This window comes from Simochromis diagramma, unplaced genomic scaffold, assembly GCF_900408965.1.
Source record: "Simochromis diagramma unplaced genomic scaffold, fSimDia1.1 OVJJ01000334.1, whole genome shotgun sequence".
Lineage (NCBI taxonomy): Eukaryota > Metazoa > Chordata > Actinopteri > Cichliformes > Cichlidae > Simochromis > Simochromis diagramma.
Window position 1 is genome coordinate 1,707,604 of NW_024386764.1, and position 23,798 is coordinate 1,731,401.

At 41.5% G+C, this 23,798-nt stretch overlaps 3 protein-coding genes across 4 annotated transcripts in view; 1 reads left to right on the forward strand and 2 right to left on the reverse strand.

The window, feature by feature from the left end:
- Window positions 1–3,876: 3,876 nt before the first annotated feature.
- Window positions 3,877–12,830, reverse strand: zgc:113223 (uncharacterized protein LOC541424 homolog). The gene is made up of 9 exons (XM_040031034.1): window positions 12,722–12,830; window positions 11,574–11,730; window positions 9,567–9,624; window positions 8,424–8,548; window positions 8,274–8,348; window positions 8,104–8,199; window positions 7,885–8,013; window positions 6,052–6,213; window positions 3,877–5,966 (listed from the first exon to the last, which is right to left on the reverse strand). The coding sequence occupies exons 2-9, from the start codon at window positions 11,628–11,630 to the stop codon at window positions 5,826–5,828; spliced, it is 843 nt and encodes a 280-aa protein (XP_039886968.1). The 5' UTR covers window positions 11,631–11,730; window positions 12,722–12,830; the 3' UTR covers window positions 3,877–5,825.
- Window positions 12,831–15,080: 2,250 nt separating this feature from the next.
- si:dkey-66a8.7 (PI-PLC X domain-containing protein 1) lies at window positions 15,081–19,722 on the forward strand. 2 transcript variants are annotated; one of them, XM_040031019.1, is made up of 6 exons: window positions 15,081–15,512; window positions 16,657–16,793; window positions 18,046–18,174; window positions 18,499–18,654; window positions 18,743–18,926; window positions 18,997–19,722. In XM_040031019.1, the coding sequence occupies exons 1-6, from the start codon at window positions 15,431–15,433 to the stop codon at window positions 19,260–19,262; spliced, it is 954 nt and encodes a 317-aa protein (XP_039886953.1). In that variant the 5' UTR covers window positions 15,081–15,430; the 3' UTR covers window positions 19,263–19,722. The 2 variants fall into 2 exon arrangements, with proteins under 2 accessions (XP_039886953.1, XP_039886962.1); XM_040031028.1 differs by lacking the exon at window positions 18,046–18,174 and having other exon boundaries at window positions 15,082–15,512.
- Window positions 19,575–23,798, reverse strand: part of gtpbp6 (GTP binding protein 6 (putative)) — a 4,292-nt gene continuing 68 nt past the window's right edge. The window contains exons 1-10 of the mRNA XM_040031007.1: window positions 23,038–23,798; window positions 22,618–22,755; window positions 22,470–22,540; window positions 22,243–22,373; window positions 22,070–22,140; window positions 21,195–21,353; window positions 20,872–21,080; window positions 20,274–20,422; window positions 19,973–20,125; window positions 19,575–19,898 (exon numbers count right to left, since the gene is read on the reverse strand). The exon at window positions 23,038–23,798 is cut by the window's right edge and continues 68 nt beyond it. Coding sequence (XP_039886941.1) covers window positions 19,772–19,898; window positions 19,973–20,125; window positions 20,274–20,422; window positions 20,872–21,080; window positions 21,195–21,353; window positions 22,070–22,140; window positions 22,243–22,373; window positions 22,470–22,540; window positions 22,618–22,755; window positions 23,038–23,437 — 1,608 coding nt within the window. The 5' untranslated portion in view covers window positions 23,438–23,798 and the 3' untranslated portion in view covers window positions 19,575–19,771. The remainder of the gene's footprint in view (window positions 19,899–19,972; window positions 20,126–20,273; window positions 20,423–20,871; window positions 21,081–21,194; window positions 21,354–22,069; window positions 22,141–22,242; window positions 22,374–22,469; window positions 22,541–22,617; window positions 22,756–23,037) is intronic.

Sequence of the window (23,798 nt, forward strand, 5' to 3'; positions counted from 1 at the left end):
TGGGAACAAGTCCGACAACCCACACAGCCAAAGCACCTCACAAAGGTTCAAGCTTCAAGGTTCAAGGAGGGATGCAAATGATCACCTTCTCTTCACCAAGTTCACAAAACCCATGAGAACCCAGATGCACCTTCAAATATCTTTGAAAGGACAGAGACCTGATCCAGCATTCTGTAACCAGGATAAAAACTACAATGTTTCTCCTGAATCTGAGGTTAGACTAACGATGAAGTCAGCAGGGCCCCACTCACACTATACAGGTCGTGTCCAAATTCATGGGCTGCATCCTCCTGAGGCCGCATGTAACGGTCTTTTGCATTTGATGTTTGTTGCATTTGATATTTCTTAAGCTGTATGTCTGGATTTTGTTCCTTTGCGCCCTCTGGTGGTGAACTGTGTATGGTACAGCTTTGCTGTTTGGGTCTCCACCCAGCCACTTTTTCTCTTGCTAGCGCACATGGTGTCTCTATGCTGCAGCTCACAGTTAGCTCCACACATGGAGAAAATATCGTTTAAAGAGTGGAAATAATTGACAAAGAAGATGGAAGATACGGCAATAAGGTTATAAAGGACTATTTAGCACCTCCTGGATGTCAGCTCACGAGGTTTGTGTATTTTAAATGTTTTATTTTCTGTAATTAAGGATTTTTGATTGATTGACACTACGTACAAGAGCGCATTTTGATGTGATGTTTTTGTTTTATTGTTTTGTCCGTGAGCAGTTCTCACGGGTTGCCAAGACCAGAATAAACCCTGTTTTATAACTACATCGTGCGTACGTCAATCCTTGAGGGTGCTACACCGCATTTGTAGACCGATTACGTCACAGCGACGCGCCGAAGGCTGTCCAAATTCGTAGACTCCTCCAAATGCAGCCAACAAATGCGTCCTCCTTTTCCCCGAATTTGAAGGATGGGTCGGGTGTGTCCTTTGTGGCCCATCATATCCCAGAATTCATAGCGCGGCCCAGCCAAACTTCAGTTTCCGGCAATGGTGGCCACTACTAAGTTTTAAAATTACTCTTATTAATCTTTCTGGGTCACAAAATAAACTTTTAACATATTTTCAGGCGAGAAAGCAGCTGTGTAAATTTCAAATATCTGCTCGGTTTATCAAGACACCACATATTTGCAAAAGTGCTTCAACGTTTTCAGAGACGTCTGTTACCCACCAGCTCGATAGCTAGTCGGGAGCTCGAGGAACACTGAAGCCGCCTAGAACGGCACAACTCCCGGCACATCATTTTCAGATCACCGCGGACTTTGGCTACTCAGTTTAAACATAATATATAAGTCACTTCAACAACCTAAAAATGTTATTGTTGGGCTTTTTTCAGTGTTTTATTTGTTCGCGAGTAAATCAGTTTGGCTGAGATTAAAGTTATTAGATTAGATTAGATAAAATAAAACTTTATTAATCCCCCGGGTGGTTTTTGCACAGCTGAATAAAGTCAAACAGAAAACTGATTAAACAGAAGTGTGAGACGGTCGAGCGTTTACTCCAGTGTCCTGTTATATTTTAGATAGCAAGCAGAAGACAGCCGAGTTTATTAAACTCCACCGAGACAGCGGTGACGCAATTTTACAGCCGTTTACTTCCGGCCTACCCGACCTTCTGAGGCCCACGTAGACCACAAAGGCCGGGTCCTCAGGAGGATGCAGCCCATGAATTTGGACACGACTATACTGTGTGAGTAGAGGACTGCTTTCTCTTACTAAGTTGCCCGACAGTGTGCCAGAATCACTTTGTGGCAGATTGAAAAATGCAGCAATGGAAAACTTGCCAAATATTTATCTGCTAATGTCAAACAGCTTACTCAAACACAACAGCTGATTTACAATAAATGCTGATTGAAGAATGGGATGCCATCTTTATGACCATGCTGGTGACCAGCATGAGGAGGTGCCAGGCTGCTGTGCCTGTGTGCTCTTCCACACGCTACTGAGGCCACAGTTTATCAAATAAATGAATTGTTAAATTGCTTGTTTCTGCAGATTTCAATCATCTAATTCAATAAACCACAAAAGTCACAATCAACTCCACAGCAGAATAATCTGTTTGGCAATGGAAGTTTTTCATGGGTGCAACCCACTCAACTCTGCTGCTCAACCCACCAGTGGATTTTTCTTACAAATGTAGCATAATTTAAGGGGAAATAAACAGGATTCAATGTCTAAGCATTGTTACAATAAATAAACAATTCACCAAATGCAATTTTTCCTTAGTTTTTGTGCTGAACTTAAGATGAATACACTGTGGTCATAAAGACATGCCATGAGTGACAACAAAACCAAGGTAGGCTGTGGCATTTAAACAATACTGCATTGCTTTGCTGCCATATGATTGCAGTATATATAACAGTATACCTAATAAAGTGGCCAGCCGGTGTACAATGAATTATGGCTTTTAGTAGAACACTGATAGTAATTGCAGTTTTTTAGTGTGCAGGTTGGACAGTAAAGGGACGTCATTGCTGCAGCTCGATACTGCAGTTATTTTTACCTGCACAAAGCACTGCAGTCATTAATCCAGTAAAGCAAGTGTGAGAGCCACGGGACTGAATCCATCCAACGACATGCAACTGCAGGTGCCTTAGCTAATAATCCACCACAGATTAAAGGTACTATGAAGACTTAATTAGTTTGGGAAGAACAACAGGGATTAGGCAGGCTTACCAGGGGGGTCTCTTAGCTTTGTAAGTTTCACTTAGCATGCAAATCTTTCAGAGCAGATGGGCACGTTGTAAAATGACCTGATGTTCAGAGGTTTTAGCTTAGCAATAATTAAATGAAATTAAAAGATGCCAAGCCTTGTTGCAACTCTGTAACTCAGGATGAGACTTCTAGCAAGATAACGACATTGGTCACTGGTGTGATTGCTGTCCAAGTTTTGAATTTACAATGCAGCCTGCAGGGGGCACTAGAGGAACAGAGACTGAAATGCACGAAGGACTGAATCCAGTCCAATCAGATCATTGTTTGGTTGGAAACACCAGTGTGGAATAGAGTCAGTGCAGGTTTTACAAAGTATGAAACAGGAATGAACATTTATAAAAGAGTATGTTCTAATAACAGAATCAGCTTCTTACAAAATCGTAATCATTTTTTAAAGACTTTAAAAGCACCTCAGATGGTCATTATACCCCAGCAGTTGTATAACATGTTTAATCTGTACAACTGTGGAGGGCCAGGAGTGACAAAATGAATTAATTAAATACGCAATTTAATAATTAATTAAATGTTTCATTCATTAATTAAAATTAGAATTGATTAATTGAATAAATATTTCAATAATTAATTACATGCCCATTCATTTGATTTAAAACATTTAAAAAACACTTTTTTAATTTATTTCAAATTGTATTTAACTATTGACACATTTAATTAATTATTTATTTATTACATTTTTAATTAATCATTGACACAGTTAATTAATTATTAAATTATGTATTTTTTTTCAATATATTTTGCCACTTCTGACCCTCCACATACAACAAAGGTACAAATAATGACAGTTTTGCATGTAACCCTGAATAATGCACACATTTTACTTTTATTTACTTTTATTCTTATTGTTTGTACCAGTTAAAATCATTTTACATGTGGTAACTTTTTTAATGAAATAAAATATAAAAATATTGAAAGTAGATAAATAATCAAAGTACGAGGCTCTGATGTGAGAATGTATTCACACCAGGTTTATTATGCTTATTCAGGATTTTAAAAATACACATTTTTCACTAAAAAAAAAGAAGAGGGGATAGTGTCCTGCTTTTTCACATATCCTCCTTCTCTGTTTTCTTGTTTCACTGTTTTTGTCTTTGTTGCCATGACTACCTGTTTCCAGGAGTGTATTTTGTGTCCAATTCAGTTCACGTCAGTTCAGCTTCATTTTATTCACAACCACAGTCACCTCGAGGTGCTTAATACTTAAAGGCAAGGATGCTTCAATCTTAGGGATAAACTGAAACAATCACACTCTCCCATCTGAGGGAAAAACTCAGAACCATCTGGAAACACCAATATACTGATACACAGCAGCGTTTGAGTACTAACCACAGCAGTATTGGAATTTCTACTCATAAATGTAATATATTGCACATAATTCATTCCGGTTTGGTAAAGTACTTCAGTAGCTTACTCTCTCTGCAACATGGCCTGATATGTATTGTTGTATAATTTCACAATATACACCTCTGGCCCTGCTGAGAGACCCAACCCTTATCCTAATGTAGACACAAACAAGAGCTCTCTGTTAATATTTAAGTTGAAAAGCAAAGCAAACAGCAAAGTTCAGTTTACACTGTAAGTACTTTCCATCTAACCAATTAATAAACGACTTGCTTTACCTCCTGAGCTGCAGCCACCCCAATAGCATGTAAGCACGCCATCTCTGCAGGTATTTAGAAATAGTTGATGTCATTCAGCAGCAGCCTTTTCATACAATAATAATTTATGGTAATATGGTAAAACTTAGGTAAGGCAGTGGGATGGCAAGCTGCACAGGCCTGGTGTTTAAATCCAGTGGTTAGCTGGGGCCTTTCTGTTTGGAGTTTGTCTGCATGAGTTCCAGATACATGCATGGGGTTAGGTTAACTGGTTGTCCTAAACTGGCCATAGATGTGAATGTTTGTCTCTCTGGGTTAGTCCAGCAATAGATTGGCAACCTGACGGGAGAGGTTGGTCTGTTTGAACAGCTAATAGCAGACGTACAGACAAACACAGTTTTTAGAGTTTTTGTTAATTTAGCTCTTCTTTTTTTTAAATCTATTTCTATCACAATATGTATTTTATTTATCACATTATAGGATATAAAGGGTTCAGAACAGTTTCATAATAAAACAGTACAAACACAATCACAGACACATTCTCTGCAGTCTCTTTACACCAAAGCTTCCCCAGGCCAGATCTATTGGCAAATTAAACCAAATAAACACAGATCAAAATAAAGACTTTAGTTAGTTTTGTAAGCACATAATATTCTTTCAATGTTCATTCATTTCTTGTTTATAGATCCCAAACAGCCAACACATTCTTTTCCCATGTCAAATGCAGGTCATTCTCATTGCTGGGCTGTAGCATGATGAATATTTATTAAAGCAGCAGGTGTGCTTCAGTTATGCACAAGGTGTCCTTTGGCGTTTGTCATTCCTCAGTGTAAAGGGTCACATTGTATCCAGAGTCACAAGCCCAAACCGAGTAGCTTTTAGTGCAGGCGGCTGAAAACAAAACAGCAAGTGGGATGAAAGGCTGCAGAAGGTCCCACAAACAGGACGCAAACTTCAGTCTCCTGGCTGATAAACATGCAACGCAGGCATCAGGAGGTCGGGGAGATTAGTCAGCCAGGAGAGTGGGGCTGAGCGACAAATGTACTTGGATAGCTTTAGAAATACATTAGGCTTTCACAGCATTAACTATGCTTACTTTAAGCTTTACAAGCCTTCACACTGGACAGAACGAGGCTGACTGACTTATTTCACTGACCAAAGAACAGCTTGCACATGATATGATAATGAAACATTTTCACATTATAAAAAACATATCTGTTCATGTCATGTTTTGACTAACTCAGATCTTTTTGGTGAATTATAAATTCTGTTTAGTAGAAAGGCAGCAATAGAAACACTGAGCGCTACATAAAAATGACAAAACTGAGTTTCAGGGCCTAAAAATTAAAAAGGGTTTTACACGAGGTAGTATTTCAACTGCCTCCTGGAGCCCAGCATCGATGCGTTCACCCACTGTACAAACCTCAAATCCACAGCTCAAACCTATAAATTCACAGTGTAAACACAGCATCCCCCACTTTCTCAACAAAGGGTTTTATTAATCATCAAACTCTGCAAAAGGAGGAAACCAGAGGCTCTCCTTCCTCTGCGATTTGCTTTGAGCTGCTTTTCTTTCCTGTCGCTGTAGGACGTTTTTTATCCAGCAGATCTGAACAGCAGCCAAAGCTATCATGCAGACCTGCTCAAGGAAACACACCAAAGATCAGAAACTGCTGTCAGTGACTTCAGAGGTTTTTCTGCAGCCAAACGTTCACTAGTGTTACCTCGAGCAGCAGCAGGCCGGCGGTCAGACCAGCCACCAGAAGCAGATTGTGTTTGGCCCACCAGACAATTTTATCCAGGCAGCCGATGGTGAATATGTCTTGACGGGCCAGTTTCTCCTCCAGCTGCTGCATCCCATAACCACACATGGTGTTCAGTACAGTCTGCAAAAGAAAGAAGCTGCTTAAGGTAACACAAAAAGGGCTTTGATGCACTGAACACCAGCATGGACAAGAAGTTCATTTGTGCATGGATTCAACGTTCACCTGTATCAATAGTTTCAGCTCATCTTGTTTCATCCTGCCCATCAAACAGGGTGTGAGCTGAACTGGAAACAGCCAGCGCTGCCTCCCAGTCTCCGAGTAGACACACCTACGGTATAATTTTACAATTTTGTCCTCGAGTAATCGTATTCACAAGATTTTCAGAAAACTTGACCTCTGACCGTCAGATTTTCTGAAAATCTCATTTAAATTTGATACCATAGGTGTGTCTCGTGTGATCTTCTTTGACTTTTTTAAGAATGCCTCCAGTGCTAGCTCTCCACAAGGACGCTACCTAAAAGGTGTACCTTAAAGGATCTGCAGCTACTGAAAAGAGTAAGCACAAAGGGAGGAACGACTGGCAAATAATTTCAAATCCCACAAACACAGTGGCTGTCGTTCTCATGGCCAGTGTTGAGTCACGTCAAGTGTAGCAGAGATTAATTTGTATTTAAGCTGATGACGCTTAGATTAATTCACTGAATTCCACCGTTATACCAACTGTATATGATTTAGTGCAGCGGTCCCCAACCCCCGGGCCACGGACCAGTACCAGACCCGGGGGTCGAGGCTCGGGTGTGAAATTTATGGTTTTCAGGGTTTTTATCGTTAACTCGGTTTCCCTGGGTCTTTCTCGTGTTGCAGTCGTGCGTCTTATTTTGAAAGAAATATTTACGCGTTACCATAGCGACCAGAGTGCATTAAGAGGCAGAGAGGAGGGTGTTACTCTCAATGTTGTTGGTGCATTTCAGGAGGACGCTGCTAATAAAGTTACACATTGAATTAATATTTATTGTTATATTTACAAAACACCACAGTTTTTGTCTCGGTCGCATCATTTTATTTTGTTGTATTTATCCGCGACACCTTAAAGGCCGGTCCATGAAAATATTTTCTGACGTTAAACCGTCTGTGGAGCAAAAAATGTTGGGGAGCGCTGATTTAGTGTAAAGACAAAATACAGCATACTGTTAGTGAAGGAAAGGGAAATCAGCTCATGAAACATCTGCTTACATCCTGTTAAATTCAATTATAAATCCACAAAGACCAGCAGGTCAGCTGATCACAGCCTGAACACAAAGAAAATCTGAGTTCACATTAGAAATGATTGTTAGCTGTGACTCTTTTCCCCACATGGAGCCACTACAGCCGCTCCCAGCTGTTTAGATGAAGAGGAAAACTTACCATTTACAACGACGCCATTATTGAGGCAACTGAAGAAGTCACTCTTGTGTCCTACATAACCGAATTTAGATTTGAACATTTGTATTATCATGTATAATATTATTTTATTATTATTATATTAATACAGCGCAGGGTTCAGTTGCTTTTGCATAAACATCCATGCTAGAACTGTCCTTAGGAGCTACTTTTTACTTTCTTGCTTTGAGAACATTTCAGAGCTTTTTCACCTTTAGTTGAGTAAAGAAGGTGATTCAGTACTTCAGCTTTTACTAGAGTATTTTTTAAACACAAGTATCTGTATTTCTACTTAAGTAAAGAATGGAACAGCCTTGGTACACCTGAGGCATCCCAAACACATCCAGGACTGGCTCACTGACTGGTTCTGACCTGGGTCTGCAAGCGAATGCAGCAGGAGAAGGGAACTCCACAGGCCTCCAGACTCGGGTTGGTGTCCGAGCACTCAAAGTAGGCGTTACGGGACCAGTTTTTATAGCTTTCAACTCCACAGCACTGGAACTGCAATCACAGTGAAGCAGAAGCACAGTCATCACAACAGTAAAAAAGAAAGAACAAAAAAGATTACTGACTCTTAAAACTCGTCTCCACCTTCTTCTGGATGAAGTCAATGGCGTTCTCCAGGTCTTGGTCCTCCCTGTATCGTTCAATTGCCTTCATCATCAGCCTCTCAGTTCTCTCCATCACCTGAAAAACAAGAGAACTGTCACGTTGGTTTGTTTACTGCTTCGGTTTAGTACGATTTCTCGACGTCTTGTTACCGTATCAGTGAAAAAGTATCCCACGAATGCAGCTGCGATCTGCAAGAGTAAAATGGCCACCAGGAGTCCCACAAACTGCAGGACAAATAGGAGCTGATTAGAACAGACGGCCAGAGTCAGAACAAGATAAAAACCAGCACACTGACATACCATCTTCAGCAAGCAGATGGTGTTACGCAGCGCCCCGAAACATCCGAGGAACGTGATGAGGAACATCACAGAGCCGACGACGATCAACAGTAGAGCGGGATCAACCGTCAGGGTGTCAACCACGTCTATACACACACATACACACACAGTATATGTTTGCACTTCTATGTTTGTGGATATAATGGATTTCCAGGACCCTTATCCTGACTTAAACATGATCATAACACGGACCCGAAACCCAAGTCCTTGAAAAATCTCTTTTAAGGTCTTTCCAAAAGTGAAGATATGGCTAAATGTCCTCGCTTACCTATTGTTAGCAGAACTTACCCCGACTTAAACCTGATTCCAGAATGGACCCTGGAACCCAAAAGGTCATTTTGGGAATCCTGGAAAAGTCCTTCAAAGTCTGCCTCAGTGCTTTGACCGGGTCTAAATCCCAGTTGTTTTCCAGAGGTTCGTGAACGAGCCAACATTCACCTCAACATCAGTGATAACACAAGAGCGAGTAAACGTTGAAACATGTCTGAATAACTCTGTGGCTCATCTTCAGGAATGTGATCAACAAGCCTTGTTTTGATTACCCGACATACACACAGTCGTTATTCCAGGACCACCGACTTGGAGACTTTCACAATCCATAAAACAAATCTTTGCTTAATTAGTTTGAATCTTCACAAAGTGACTGTGTGGACAGATTTTATAACCCTGGCATCAGTAATTAATATGTTACATATCATGAGACTGGTAGGGTCTGTACTCGTTACACTCTCACACTGTTTCCATGACAACTTGATCAACTTCCTCCCACAGTCCAAAACATGGAAGGTGATTCGAAATTGGCCACATGTATGAATCTGAGTGTGAATGGTTGTCAGACTCTGTGTTGTACCTGCAGTAGACTGGCAACCTGTCCAGGTCGTAGCCTGGTTCCACCCACCCTATGACTCATCTAGAGATAGCTACCAGATATCTATATGTGAGAATTAGACAAAACAAAGCCGAGACAAACCTTCATACAATCTTGACTGTGCACAATAAAGATAACATTCAGACAAAATGCAGAGAAATGAGGCTTAAATTCCTTTCATTTTTTAATAATGCCAGGAAAAAATCAATAATTCAAAGTGGACTAAACTAACCCACCTTTCTCTCTGGCGATCTTAGCATAGATCCCCACTGCTGTAAGTATGGCACTCACAACCTGCAAAGTCACAGAGAAACGCAGATTTCATTAAAACAGAGGAACAGCTGTAACTAGCTCTACTGTCACTGGAATTAACATCATTTTCATTTCTGTGACTGTGGCTTAGCCTGGATGAGACGAAGCCCACTTGGAATTGACGACATGAACACCTAGATTTGCATCTTGACTGGGTCTTATCAGTCACACAAATTAGACCAGAGCAGTTCAACTGACATATTGTTTTCACATTGTTGAGGCTTCTGCTGGCGATGGATGTCACACTCGCAGTGCCTCCCGAGTGACAGTATGCCACCATGTTTACTTTGAAACAGGCCCCAGTCCAAAGCTTCCCCTGCTTTACGTTCCATCTCACTATCGGTCCAAGAAGACACATTTCTGCTCTTACTTTCTGCTATTGTTCTTCCTCTGTAGTATTTTCTATTGCTTCCTGTTTACCAGCAAATACATGCCGTTTTGTGTATGGTGAGAATGTAAGTATAAATGGAGATTATCTCTGACACTGTTCTAAAAATACTTGACAGAACAGAGATGGGTTTTATTGGAAAACATCGTCTTAAATATAAAGTGTATCAGTGTGGTTGTTATCCTGGCCCTTCACACAGCCCCTCACTTCATCCTCTCTGTGAAACAACCCGTTTTGGCCTCCTCTTTCTTTAAATGCCTCCCTAAGAGCCCACTTTCATTTTGATTGGCCAGCTTCTGGAAGCCTGCCCGGGAGCAAGCTACAGCTTCTAGGGCTGAAAAACGAAGCCATTGTGGAAGCATCAAAACCTGCAGTTCCTCTAAAGGCCACTTGGATAACTGTGAAAAAAAAATATATTAAATCTTATAATAAAGTTTGCACTGTTAAGATGTGGCTTCTTTAGCTGACAGCTAAATACTAACAGTGTTCAGTTGTGATAACAGACCAGGAAGTGTGTGCTCCGGTTTTGTTGAGTGAAGTTCTACTATTTGTATGTCATTTAGCACTGAGTAGCAGATATCTGCTAGCATGGTGGCAATGTCCATCTCTACACCTGACATGTGAAAAATAACTGGTTATTTTTACAGAGTACCTCCTTTGTTACTTTCTGTACACATCATCTTTCTGGCCTTCATGGGAAAGAAGCCCTCCCCTGCTAGAGATTATTGATGATTGAAATCAGCATCATTTAAAGGCACAGCATAGATTTGTATTGCTATGCAGATGATACCCAGTTTCTATTCATGAAGCCAGATGACAAACACCAGCTAGTTAAACTACAGTAATTTCCCAGCTGGGTGAACCTCCAACTCTGAGGTCATGGTCCTCACCCAGAAAAGGGTGAAGAAATCACGGATACAAGCAGCGGAAATGAGCGTCCTCTAAAGGGTGGCTGGCCTTTCCATTACAGGAAGGATGAGGAGCTTAGCCATCTGGGAGCTGCCACTCTGGCCCTAAAACTCTTAGAATCCAGATACTTACTTTAGGTGGCATTGACTTGGCTTCCAGCAATGTTGGATTTGTTAAATATTTGCACATTGAACAGTGTAAGACTGCTTTCTTACATTTGCAAAATATCTTTAAAGTTGGAAACATCCTGTCTCAGAGTGGCGCTGAAAAAGTAGCTGATGGATTTATTACTTCTAGGTTGGACAATTGTTGTAGTTTATTATTATCAAGCTGCCCTAAAAACTCGCTGATCCAAACTGCTGCAGTAAGGATACTAACAGAGAGAGAGAGCATGTTTCTCTGATATTGGCTTTTCTTCACTGTTAAATCCAACATATCTAAATAAAATCAGAAGGATAAATGAGTTAATATTAAATATTAAAATGCTGTTTGTAGCTCATCTTCTTCCTCTGTTATGGTGCAACTGAGGCATTTAGTCACTATTATGCAACAGGTTTGTTACTATCACGCACTAATGAAAGTATGATGCTACATTTTTTTAAACAATAAATTGCTTAAAATGGGAGAGACTCACCCAAAAGAAGTAGCAGAAGATGAATAAGGTGTACTTAACGCCTCGGTATCCTCTCATGTCCTCTCAGCAGTGCTGTTGTTCTGTCAGACTGTCGGAGGCTTGTTATCCACTGAGACTAAAGCAGGACATGTGTCGGCCTGCTGAGGCATTCCTGCTGCTGAGGGAGGAGACATCTGTCACTTTCTAATCACATCCACTGTGTCTCACCTTTTTTGAGACAGCCCCTTCTGTTTATGATTTGATGTCTCCAAATAATCTTTAACTTTGGTGAATTCAGTGAACTTCTAGAATCACAGCTTTGCGATTTCAAAGAAAGAAACATAGCAGGAGAGCTAGCTCATATCATCCGTCTGTGTCACGCTGGTTCCCCCGTGGAAACAAATTAGTTAAAATAACTTTTCTTCACTCACTTCATTCATTGTGTGTTCTGTTACAACTGGCTCATGAGATGCAAAATAAAATCAAGAGTTCACGTTTTTTAATTTTATTTTGTGTTTTGGAAACATGGGGTTTATTTGTTCACGGTTTTTATGGGCAGCTGAGGGTATGATCAGGATGCTGACTCAAAGTAGAGCTGGGACTAATCCATATCAAAAGAAGCAGCTAGAAGGCCCCCTGCACGCCTGCTAGGTGAGGTGTTTTGGGCACACAGCACCTGCAGACTCAGGACACAGGCTGAAGAGATTATGTAATAGTAAATGGACTTTTTCTGTGCTTTTTTGGGGGGGGTTAGGATACTTTGACCAGAGCAGCCAGGGTTTGAACCACCTACCTTCCAATTACACCTCCCTGCTCTACAGTCATGGATTAAAAAAAAATACAGGCTCATCAAAGTTCAAATGAACAGGTATTGTGCATATATGAAGGGAAACATAAAGGCTGGCAAGAACATCTGGACACGTAGCAGTTAAACCCATGCATCACCCAAAGCCACAGCATTGCTAGTATGGGTTCATAAAATTATGATTATTCATAAAGTGGTTTCATTGTGAGCTTTGCAAACAAAACTGTGTGCAGAACAACAGGGCTCCCAGATTTCATTTAAAATATATTTGTCCAGATTTGTGTTTTTAATCATGTATTTCTGTCTTTTTTAAGAACTCCCACAGCAACACGCCTGTAAGGAAGAGAAAGTTCCCACTTCTCACCTGTATGACCCGAAAGGAACTCCAGTCTGGAACAGGAGAGTCCACACAGACGGGAAGCCATAGTTCTGCAATTTTTTGAGAAAGAAATTTGGTGAAAGCAATAAACTAACATGCTGCATGGAAATCCACAAAGATCTCATCAGATGTTCACGCAAAACATCAGAAAAGATTCTGCTGTAACGCTGAACTACAAGCCGAGATGAGAACCCACATCAGTGAGAAGGCCACGGGACACATGTGGGAAAAGATTTACCCTCAGTAGTAACTTGTCCTCATGATAACTCCCACATACAGTCATATTGAATTCAATTCAATTTTATTTATATAGCGTCAAATCACAACAATATTGCAGACACATATGTAAGAAAACATTATCTGAAGTTAATTTTAAAAAGATGTATTAATACATTTTACAAGATCTGGGTCTCATCTGTGTCACACTACACATGCGTGTCATGTGTGTCACAAATGATCATTCTTAGGAATACCATGGATTTTTATTTTAAAAGGTACCTGTTGTAAATTAATGTATTTAAAATAGTTTCAAACCAAATTCACTAAAGCGATGAACAAATTTCAAACAAATAACTGCTACAGTTTCATGTTCAAAACATGAAGTTGTGGGGCTGAAATGCGCTTTGTGTAATGCCCGTTTAGACCACAAGGTGGTGCAGTGACTCAAAGTAACCTTGAACCAGGCAAGTCAACAACAAAAACACTTAAATGAGAACTTTTATGTTGCTATTACCTGGCATCATAAAAAGCACAGACCGCTTAGGACAACCATGTGCTGAGGTGTGAGTGCTCTAATATTTAACATTTATGGTTCAGTACCCGCTGAGAGGTTTGTGCCATTTTTCTTGTTTGAGTTATTAATATAATTTGATTTTTACTACAGTTATTCAGCAGCTGGAACCTGGCAGGGCCTGGTGACTGCAATAAAATAAAAACGGCACAGAAAAAAATACTTTGTGAACGCGCTGTTTCCTACAAACACCGGGGTGAACGGTGCAGTCAAACTGTGGCCTAATAATGCAAATTTCGTGCTGTACGCGGGTTTTAATGCAAATTTGGTGGATCCTGTTAGCGCCATTATTGATTTATTTATTCATTCATTTATTCATTTAATAATTATTATTTATTTCTCGGTCTCGAGTACAGTTTTGGTATTTGGGACGTCACAGCACCACAGGCCACTGTACGGCACCCGCCATTTTGATTTCAGGCATGAAGTCGCTGAGAATTTCGAGCAGCAGTTTCCGATAGCAGTCACCTTCAGTTTGGTTCAGTTTCTCTGGTGTTGTAACTACGATTTTAACGTCTAGTTTTTTGTTTGTTTGTTTTTTTAAATATTAAACTTTATTAAGAAACAGCACACAGAACATGTACACAACCAGAACAAAAGTAACACATGCCAGCGGGTGTAATACAAAGAATTACAAACGTGTAATTACTACAAACAGTAATAGTTTTCACAGCCTTTTTGTTAAGTGATCCACTAATCAATTTTATGTAACATAAAACATCATTAGTAATGTTTAAAATTAGCCTTTTGGTTACTGTATTTGCATTTGTGAAAATAAAATTTAGCTAAGATAACTAACAAGTTTATTATAAAGTGAACATCTTCTTTTTTTTGCCTTCGAAAGAAACAAAATACAACATTTTCCCGTTTCACAGTAAAGTCTTTATAGAGATGTCCAGCAATGAATCTACTGAAGTCTTTCCAAAATGTTCCAGCGTATGAACAGATCCAGAGGTGTTGCACAGTCTCAGGATGGCTTCCACAAAATCCACAGTTCACATTTATGTCCCTTTTGAACTTCGTCACGTAATGATTAGCAGGATAAAATTTATGCAGTATTTTAAATGAGACTTCCTTCACTTTTTTCGTTACCAGTTACTTGTTAGGAATTGTCCATACTCTTTTCCAGTTAATGTCACTGACAAAGGAATCCCAGTAAGAGACCACATGTGGGAAAGTTAGAGATTCTGTCTGGAACAAAGCACGGATATTCTTATTACTTTTACTGTGGTTTGTTAGACAGATTCTTCCTATGTGTGAATCTAAAGGGTTGGGGAGAGAAACAGATGATATGCACGGTTGAATACTCCAATGGACCAATCAGCATGCATTAGAAGAAGATTGACGTTTTAATGGCCCAAATCTGCTTCCGTGTAGGAAAACTAAAGAATACGAGTCTTGTGTTATTTACCTTTTCGTCGACTACTGTTATTGTATGTGTGTAAGGTGTCTTAAAGCAAGAAAACAATTATAATTTTCGCTGTTTAGCGCCATTGAGTTTACCTCCCGAGCGCCCTCTGTTGTGCCACCGGCTGAACTGGCGTAAGTAATAGCGGGGCGGCTCTTGGTCCACCATTAAAAAAACTACAGTGATTTAGAAACAGTGACCGACAAATATAAAAATGACGTGTCGCTCAAAACTTCCTGTTTGGGGAACTCGTGGTGACTTCAAAAAAACCCGCTGCTACGAAAGTTTTCGGAGACTTTTCCAAATGTCCCTAAATGATCTACATATGACTGAGCTGTCAGTGGAAAGCAGGAAATTAAAGCTTTTCCTGAGTCCCTCCTCCTCTGTCTCATGTAGTAGCTTGTTTGTTTAAAGATCAGCGCACAGGGGATTAAAACCGCATCGATCACTCGAAACGGATCTACCGGATCAATAACTCGGTGAGTGACTGAGCGACATGGATGCGAGCTGCCGGGACTGGATGTCAGCCTTACCTGAAGAGCTGTGGGACGTTCCGCTCACACACCTGGCCATTCCAGGTACATTCGCACATTTGACTCTTTTAGGATTCCTCGTGAATTTATAGACGCACAGCGCAGCCAACAGTCGTGTAATTGTCGTATTTCTGTGTTTAAATATGTTGACAGTCACCTGAAGTTTTAAGGCGCTTTATACACAAAAATATCAAAAGCATCAGTGTTACAATTATCTACCAATGGAAAATCACTAAATACGTTTACTTAGTATTGAAGTAATACCTGGTAATACTTTATGTCAGTACTATTTATTCTACTTTACATGTGTACTTCAATACTAGACTTTTGCTTCCACTAAACTTATTTCACAACTACTTTATATTTTTATTATTTATGTGCAGTGTAAGAAATGTGTTATCTCTGTGGTTTAAAACTCTGCATATTCACAGACAGATTTGTTTTTGGCTGTGTGCAAACCAGACCACATTTCCCCTGTTTTGGCTACTTCACACTGGTTGCAGCGCGTTATAGATTTCATTGTTTGTTTTTAAGTCACTGGATGGGTTAGCCCTGCCTCACCTTTCTGGTTTTTAAACTATGCACACTCCCAAAAGATCATTGCTGTCAGCTGGCTGGATGCTTCTGGCCTTTACTGAGAAACAGATTAAGGTGTAGAGGACATCGGGCCTTTGTTGTAGCGACACTGAACAGTTGACCTCACCAACCACCACCATCGACATCTTCAAACCCTGTTTGAAAAATCATTTTCATGTGAAGCTGAGCCGTTTTGCTTGTGTTGTTTGTTATTCTTTTAGTTTTACAAAACTGAAAGAATGGACTCGATGTGTGAAGTTAGACCTGGTCACCCTGACCTTTGGGGCTCCCCTCTCACTGGGAACATTGTTTTTTGTTTTAATTTAATTACATTTCTCTGATATTATTTTTATATTTTCACTCACAAATACAACATTTACATACATATTTTACACTCTGGTATTGTTACTTTCACTGAAGTAAATGATCTTCTTTTACCACTGGACAACAATTCAGACTGGGATTGTTACAGTTACACAAAACAGTCATGATCACACACAGACACAGTAAACAACAAAGTCAACATTTATCAGATAAACAAGCAAGTAAGAATTTTTTTGAAGCAACTTGCGCCACAAACCAGTTTCTTTACTTTTAAAATGTGTTCCTGTAGGAAGCCACGATGCCATGAGTTACTGCCTGGACATAAACTCCCCGTTGGTCAGGGCTGAGTCGGACTTTTTCCGGCTCCTGGATGGAGTTTTTAGCTGCTTCACAAGGCCGGCCATTTTTAGATGGGCCACCACACAGGTAGGCACTGAAAATACAACCACTGCGCTGTCACTATGTCGGCAAAGGTGTGAGGACAACTGAGAAGTCAGTGCCATGGGTGCTGAGACGAGACGGTCCCAAGTTTAAACAGGTTCCTTGGTCTTCTTAATATACTTATTTAAAAAGTTGTTGGCTGCAGACAGAAAGACTGTAAGTTGATGATAGAAAGCAAAAATGAGAAGAAATACATTTAAACACTCCACAGATTTAAAGGAACTGTGAGCTTTCACATGTGAGTAGTCATGTGATCCAGTGTTGCTGTACAAATATTGATTGTAGTACAAAATGCTGTTTATATGCCAAAAAAGTTCTTAACTACTCAGTGTGCTTTGCAAATGTATTTACAGACCAGGGATCAGGAGCCAAGGTCTAAAAAAATCAGCTGAACTAATCAAGAAAACAGAAAAAGTGCAGCGATACTGTTTTTCACAGTTACTGCTGCTGTAGGAAATAAAAGGCCACGTGCCTGCCAGGTGCGAGCTAATCAAATGAACTTTATTAACTGAGCATCAGCATGCGTGAGTATCTCTGTAAAAGCAGAAGTTATGACAGTTTCCTGGTCTGGAACATGCAGGTGTGTGTTGACAAGTGTTGACAGATTATTCCCACATTAAAAACATGCAAAACAGCTGCCAACAGCTGGACATCCCTTCAAATTTCCATCAGTGTCAAACCCTGCAATGTTCAGAGAAACGACAGAAAGCCCAAGAGCTGCATCTCACACTCAACAGGCCTCAGTTAGCATGTTAATCGTTAAAGTTCAGGATAACAAATTAGAAAAAGGCTGAAGGCTGTTTGGGAGGAGAAACCTCTCTTATAAGAACATGGCAAAGCTGCATCTGGACAATCCACAAGATTTCTGGATCAGCGTCCTTAGGAGACCAAAGCGGAGATATTTGGTCATCATGCCAACTGTCAGGCACGGTGCTGGACATCTAGATAAAAAGAACTATTGATTAAAAATATATCATTTGTATCTAAACGCAAATGATAAATCGTTTAAACTGGTTATGATGTAGAAAATGAGTGTTAAATAAAGTACTTTGCATGTGGTTGAAACAGGTAAGCTGGATGGAACCATGTAGAGTAAACCGAAATTAGTCAGTCGAAAAAATGTTTGAAATGAATGCACGCAAAAATGGGAGGTGGTGTTGATGACGAGGTCACTGAATCCAGGACTGGTTTCAGTGACGCCTCCATCAGGGAATCATGTTGACCTCTTTCCTGTCAGGATAAAACCATTGAAGAACAGCTTTCAATGGGGATTCGGTACTTTGACCTTCGTGTTGCACACAAACCAAACGACTCGTCCAGCGACTTGTACTTCACACACGTCATATACACTCATGTGACCGTACTGGTGAGTTTAGCACTTTCACCTGACAGTGTTATTAGAAAAAACAAATCACTACTGCACAATTTTTTTTCAAAGTTCAAGGTTCTGCTGCACCTGAATAGATCTCATTTCTATTGGATTGTATTATTTTGAGATGCAACAGAAAGTCTTTTAAACAATATTAGCATTTACCAGCTGGTACAGATTTTATCAGTTTTTGCTGGAGTTCTTTGAATGTCAGTTTATTTAGAGGTGGAGATTTCTACAAAGAGCTTAAAGGGTTCGGTTTATTTTTAAAAGCGTAAGTCTGGCTCTTCTGGTAGTTACAGTGAGTATCCTATTTAACAGGAAACACTTGAGTCTGTTGCTGCTTGGCTCGAGGCTCACCCGAAGGAGATCGTTATCCTCGCTTGCAGCCATTTTGAAGGAATGGATGACAAATGCCACGAATCGTTCATTTGGTCCCTGAAGAAACTGTTTGGCTCTAAGCTGTGTCCCCAGAAGGTGAGCTTGTCTCTCTGCACCGGTGATTTATGGTACAAAAAATGTCTGGTGCACCGGGACTTAAGAGTGGCCCACTGGTCCTCCACAGGAATCGGCGCTGACCTTGCGGAGTCTGTGGGCGTCGGGTTACCAGGTCATCCTCTCCTATGAATGCCAGCTTGCAGTGAGACATCAGGAGCTGTGGCCTCCCGTCCCTTACTGGTGGGCCAACCAGCGCAGAGCACATGGAGTCATGACTTACTTGGACTGGCACAAAGACCTGGGACGTCCAGGTGAGTTTGGACTGTAGAGATTAGATATGTATGCGCTTCAGTGGCTAAAAACTCTGTTTTCTCTCCTCAGAGGGCTTCTTTGTGTCCGGCCTGAACCTGACAGCTGACAGATGTTACATCACCAAGAACCAGAAGGAATCCCTGCGGACGCTCACCTACAGCAACTGGGAGTATTTGAGGACATGGCTTGAGGAGCAGAGTCCCGGATCAGACGCCGGGAGCCTCAACATCATCGCGGGAGACTTTGTGGGTTCACTGCCGCTCTGCTCTGCCGTGATTGCACTGAACCAAAAACTTTGCCGGAAGAACTCCAGACGGATGAAAAAGCATCATTAGCCACACCAAACCTCATTTCCTGTGTTCCTCGGTGTCTCGCAGTTTACGAGAATTTTTGTCTCCACTAAGACTTGAAAGAACTGTAACTTCTGTCTGCCTCAACATCAACTCATGAGGGCATTTTATGCTTATTACAACCTTTTTATTCCTATACTCGACTAGAGTGGCTTCGTGAAACCCTCAGTTTACCATAAAAACAAGCTGTTTTAGCCCCTCCCCCTTTAGCCAACTTTCTTCGGACTTGCTGCCAGTCGCAAACAGAAGGTTTTCACAGCAGGTGTGTGTAGAAAGAGATGAAACTGAGCATTTAGAGCCATCTGAAGTTTGCCTTTTATCTCTCGTGGGTCATTTGTGCATCTGAATCTTTGTGAAATCTGAGTTTTTACAAGAAAACATTGTAACAGATTTGTATCATTATATATTTTAACATACTGTACAGTAAAAGCAGTCTTTTCTTTAACTGAGGTACAGTCCATTTTTACTTCTGCTATCTCGCCCTTCCTCCCCTCTCATCTGCTTCCAAACAGCTTCTTGTAGCGCCCATGAGCAGCGGTGCTGATGATGACCTTGACAACGGCCGAACCTTCGTCTGCATCCACCTGCACGTCCTGAACGGTGGCCTCTTTGTACAGCCAGCTGTGGAAAAGCATACACATGTTACCACACGTGCTCCATTGATCCAAACGATACGCTGACACAGACAATCCCACCTTAGCTGAGGAGAGCTCAGGTTAACTTTGAGATCTAAAATTTGTTTCCCCGTAGCCTTTAAGATCTCCTCCTCCACTGCTTCCTTCAGCTGTTCCAAGCCCCTCCCCTCCAGGGCTGATATAGGCAGAGCAGCGGGCTCTGCAGACTCGTAACTGAGAGACAACCATAACAAAACAGCTCAGAAATATGATGTCAGCCATAATACCAATAATAACGTAGTACATTATAAGCAGGTCCTGATGGAAGTTACTGTATATATGTGCTGATGACAGTGGTAGGTGAGCTGGTTTTTGCCCTTACTTGGCGATGAGATCAGTTTTATTGTGGACCTCTATCATGGAGTTCATCAGGCTGTCGGGCATTTGCAGGTTCTTCAGGACATTCAGCACGTTCACCTTCTGATTCGCTGTCTCTGGATGGCTGATGTCTCTAACATGAATCAGAAGATCCTGAAATGATGAGAAACACAACCACAGTCTCCTGTTTTAAAATGTGCAACTTTACAGCAGTTAGAAGACGTTAAAAGTCGGCTTGGCCCCTACAGTTTTTATTCAGGGGTGAATTTAAATTTAATTAAAGCTTACGATGGTGTGGCTGCTTCGACTGACACGAACAGTTAACCAAAGTCACACAAGCGCACCAAACCTGGACAACAGACAAGTGGAAACACATGGCTTGATGTCGGCCGCGACATTCAGAGGTTAGGGACAGAATTTGGTACGAACAAAATGAAAGCATCATCCTTTCCTGTATCAACAGCCTGAACTGTTTCATTTTTTATTGTTTACGCCAAGTTTAGATTTTTATGTTGGATCGCTAAAATGTTTTTCACACCTCGTTTTAGTTCTTAGTTTTACTCCTGCAGCGAGTGTGTGATGAACCTCGGTTTGCTACGTACCGAGTGTTTAATATCTTCCAGGGTGGCAGAGAATGAATCGATGAGCTGGTGGGGCAGCTGGGACAGGAAGCCGATGGTGTCCACATACAGAACGGTCATGTGACTCGGCAGCTGGCCAGCATGGACGGTAACGTCCAGTGTGGCAAAAAGCTGGTTTCTGGGCTGGAGGCCGGTGTCCCCCGTCAGAGCTTTGATCAAAGTCGTTTTTCCTGGACAGATGAAATCAGAAGAAATGTGTCACTGTTGTGGATGCTTTAACATTTAACACTTTATATGAAAACAATCTGCTTTTTTACTGGTCTTCTACGTTTCCAGCCTCTCACCACAGTTGGTATATCCCAACACTGAGACGACGGGGAACTCCCTGTGTCTGCGCTGAGATCGCAGGAGGTGCCTCTTTTTCCGAAGTTTTTCCAGCGCCAAGCGGATCTTTATCTCCCGCTCTTTCAACAGCCTCTGCTGGATCTCGTACAGCGTCTCACCTGAAAGGACCAGAGACTTTATATCATCATTTTCCAGCAGTACAGCTTTCTGCTCATCACTGATACAAATATCTGGCCCAGAAACACAGCCACCGTAGGAGCGCCTAATGCTCACTTCCTATTTTGCAAATAGACTGTATATAAAAGATGGACCTAGCCAACATGATGTTACAAAGTGGTCGATAAGATTGATTGTAAAGCCAATTGTGTTTGAAGCTGAAGCTCAAACCAGACCTGACGCCCCCTGCTGGCTGTTAGAAAGACTGCAAATTATGGGACTAAGATGCATGCCTCAATAATGGCACGAACATATAACTGTATCAGATCCAAATTGAAGAAAACTGATCATATATTATTAAAATTGTCTCGGCGTGGTTTGTGAAGCAGAAGGTAGCTCCATGGTGTAGTGGTTACCACCTTACATGTGACAGCTCCTCGGTCTGGGAGCAGATGCACAGCCAGCCTCAGGGTATAAAATTTAGATTTAGATTAAAAAGCCATTAGAGTTTATTATACTATTAGAGATTAGAGTTATTTTAATTAACTGGAAACAATATAAAATAAGTTATTTCAATGTGGGTAATTGGTGTAAGGGCTTTATGGACTCAGAACCAGATATTATCTCCATGATTTATATACAGTATTGGTAACAACCAATCAAAAAGAGACATCTATACACACAGGTAGACTCGTTTCCACTGTGGATGCTGCATCACCTGATCCGCCAATGTATCTCGATCCTCCGCCCTGTTGATCCAAGTTTGCCATTTCATTTTTCAGCCGTGATCTGCCATTAACGTACCAAATGTGACTTAACACTGATAGGAAGGCATCATCATATCAGACTGAAACATTTTACAAGCCACCCACAGGTAGCAGTGTAAGGTACCTTAACAGAGGGATCTCTGCCAGTGAGATCTGAAGCTTGGCTTCTTTGGTTCTGGCGTTGCAGCGGAAAATGTGGAGGACTAGTGAGTATCTGTCAAACACTTTGACCCCCCAGACTTCCTCAAAGTCCCTCTAAACAGAAATGAGTAAGAAAAATAAAGAAGAAGAAAAAGACAAAACAAAAGAAACCTTTCATCCAACACAGCCAGAGTTTTCAGACATGCTCACCTCAGACAAAGGAGTCAGACGCTCAACATTGACAAACACAGCAGTGATTCCTGCTGTTTGCCTGATCCTCTCTGCAGGGAAACATCAGGTAATTCACATGTAAGCAGCACTTGGTGTAGACCTTCTGATTCACCGGAGTGGATCATACCTGTGAGAGTCTGGAAGTTCCCTTTCCCAAATATCCTCTTCTTCTCTGGAGTCTTGGTGGAGAGGATCATCTTGTCCACCACAGTCCAGTTCTCCAAGGTGTTCACAAGCCCCTCAGCCTCGGCCATCATCAGCTCAGCTGCAAATGTAACGGTGCAAACTTGTGATAATCTCTACTGGTGTATCTTTGTTCTTGGAGAGCAACCATAGCTCAGGATAATTGCCTTAAAAATGCTCTCACTGCAGCCTGCCAGACTTTCTTCTTCTTGGCTGCCTCTCACAAACAGAAGCTTTAAACAGCACATGGGTGGGGCTCTAGCAGTGTTTAATATGACACCTACATTAGTCAGAAAATAAGGAAAAACATACATTTAAATCTACTTTTTCCATCTGGCTCATCTGAGCATGTGTGTGCTGTTACCTGTAGTCAGATGCTGTTTCCTGCTTCCCCACTTCACATCTGGGTGGACGATGAACACCCTGTGCTGTCCCTCTCCGATGCCTGCAGGAATCTGCTGCTGGAACAGCTCCTCCACCTCGCTGTCCTCCAAGAAATCTTCATCCTCGCCCTCCTCATGAAACCCGTTGCTGCTGCTGAGGTCATCTGTGCTCTTCGGCCTGAACGCGGAGAGCCCAAATGCCCTGGTCTGCAGGCTTGTTGCCCCTCTCTGCCGCTGACAGGTGTTGACTGCATGTGCGTGATCAGGTGTATGCAGCAGTCTGCAGGTGGCTCGCGCCCCTATCTGACAGCTCCTCGTGCAGGATCGCTGCAGGACGGGCATCCACGAGCTGATCCTCCTCAGGGCTGTCAGGAAGCTCATCAAACCCTGAAGTTCACACAACGTGGATCACTGCAGGTCACACACGCGCGCTGCTGACGTCGTTCTTCTACAGGCTCACCTGTAGAGATCACACTTCCTGTTTGGTTTAGAAAACATAATTTATCTCAATAAATATACAAAAAGTTGGACTATGACTGATTATGAGCGAAAGGACACCAGGATCAGCCCGTGAGTAGCTGTGTTTTGAGTTTCGTGGGGCCTTTGGGTTTTTTGGTCCCCGCGTTTTGCCTTCCAGTTAGCATTTCCTCCATGAGTTCGCACTAAACGACAGATTTGCCGTCAGTAAAGGATTTTAAGCTAAACAGAGTCACCTGAACGGGATAAAACCTCATTTACATTT

Bases quoted from the DNA above. Each gene is read 5' to 3' on its own strand.
- zgc:113223 (XM_040031034.1), bottom strand. From the start codon at position 11,630: ATGAGAGGATACCGAGGCGTTAAGTACACCTTATTCATCTTCTGCTAC. The intron at 9,625-11,573 runs GTGAGTCTCTCC...GTGACTTTGCAG, and splicing joins TCTTCTGCTACTTCTTTTGG to GTTGTGAGTGCCATACTTAC. The intron at 6,214-7,884 runs GTCAGAACCAGT...TTTCTTTTGCAG, and splicing joins GCATTCGCTTGCAGACCCAG to ACTGTACTGAACACCATGTG.
- si:dkey-66a8.7 (XM_040031019.1), top strand. From the start codon at position 15,431: ATGGATGCGAGCTGCCGGGACTGGATGTCAGCCTTACCTGAAGAGCTG. The intron at 18,175-18,498 runs GTGAGTTTAGCA...CCTATTTAACAG, and splicing joins ACACTCATGTGACCGTACTG to GAAACACTTGAGTCTGTTGC. The intron at 18,927-18,996 runs GTGAGTTTGGAC...TTCTCTCCTCAG, and splicing joins CAAAGACCTGGGACGTCCAG to AGGGCTTCTTTGTGTCCGGC.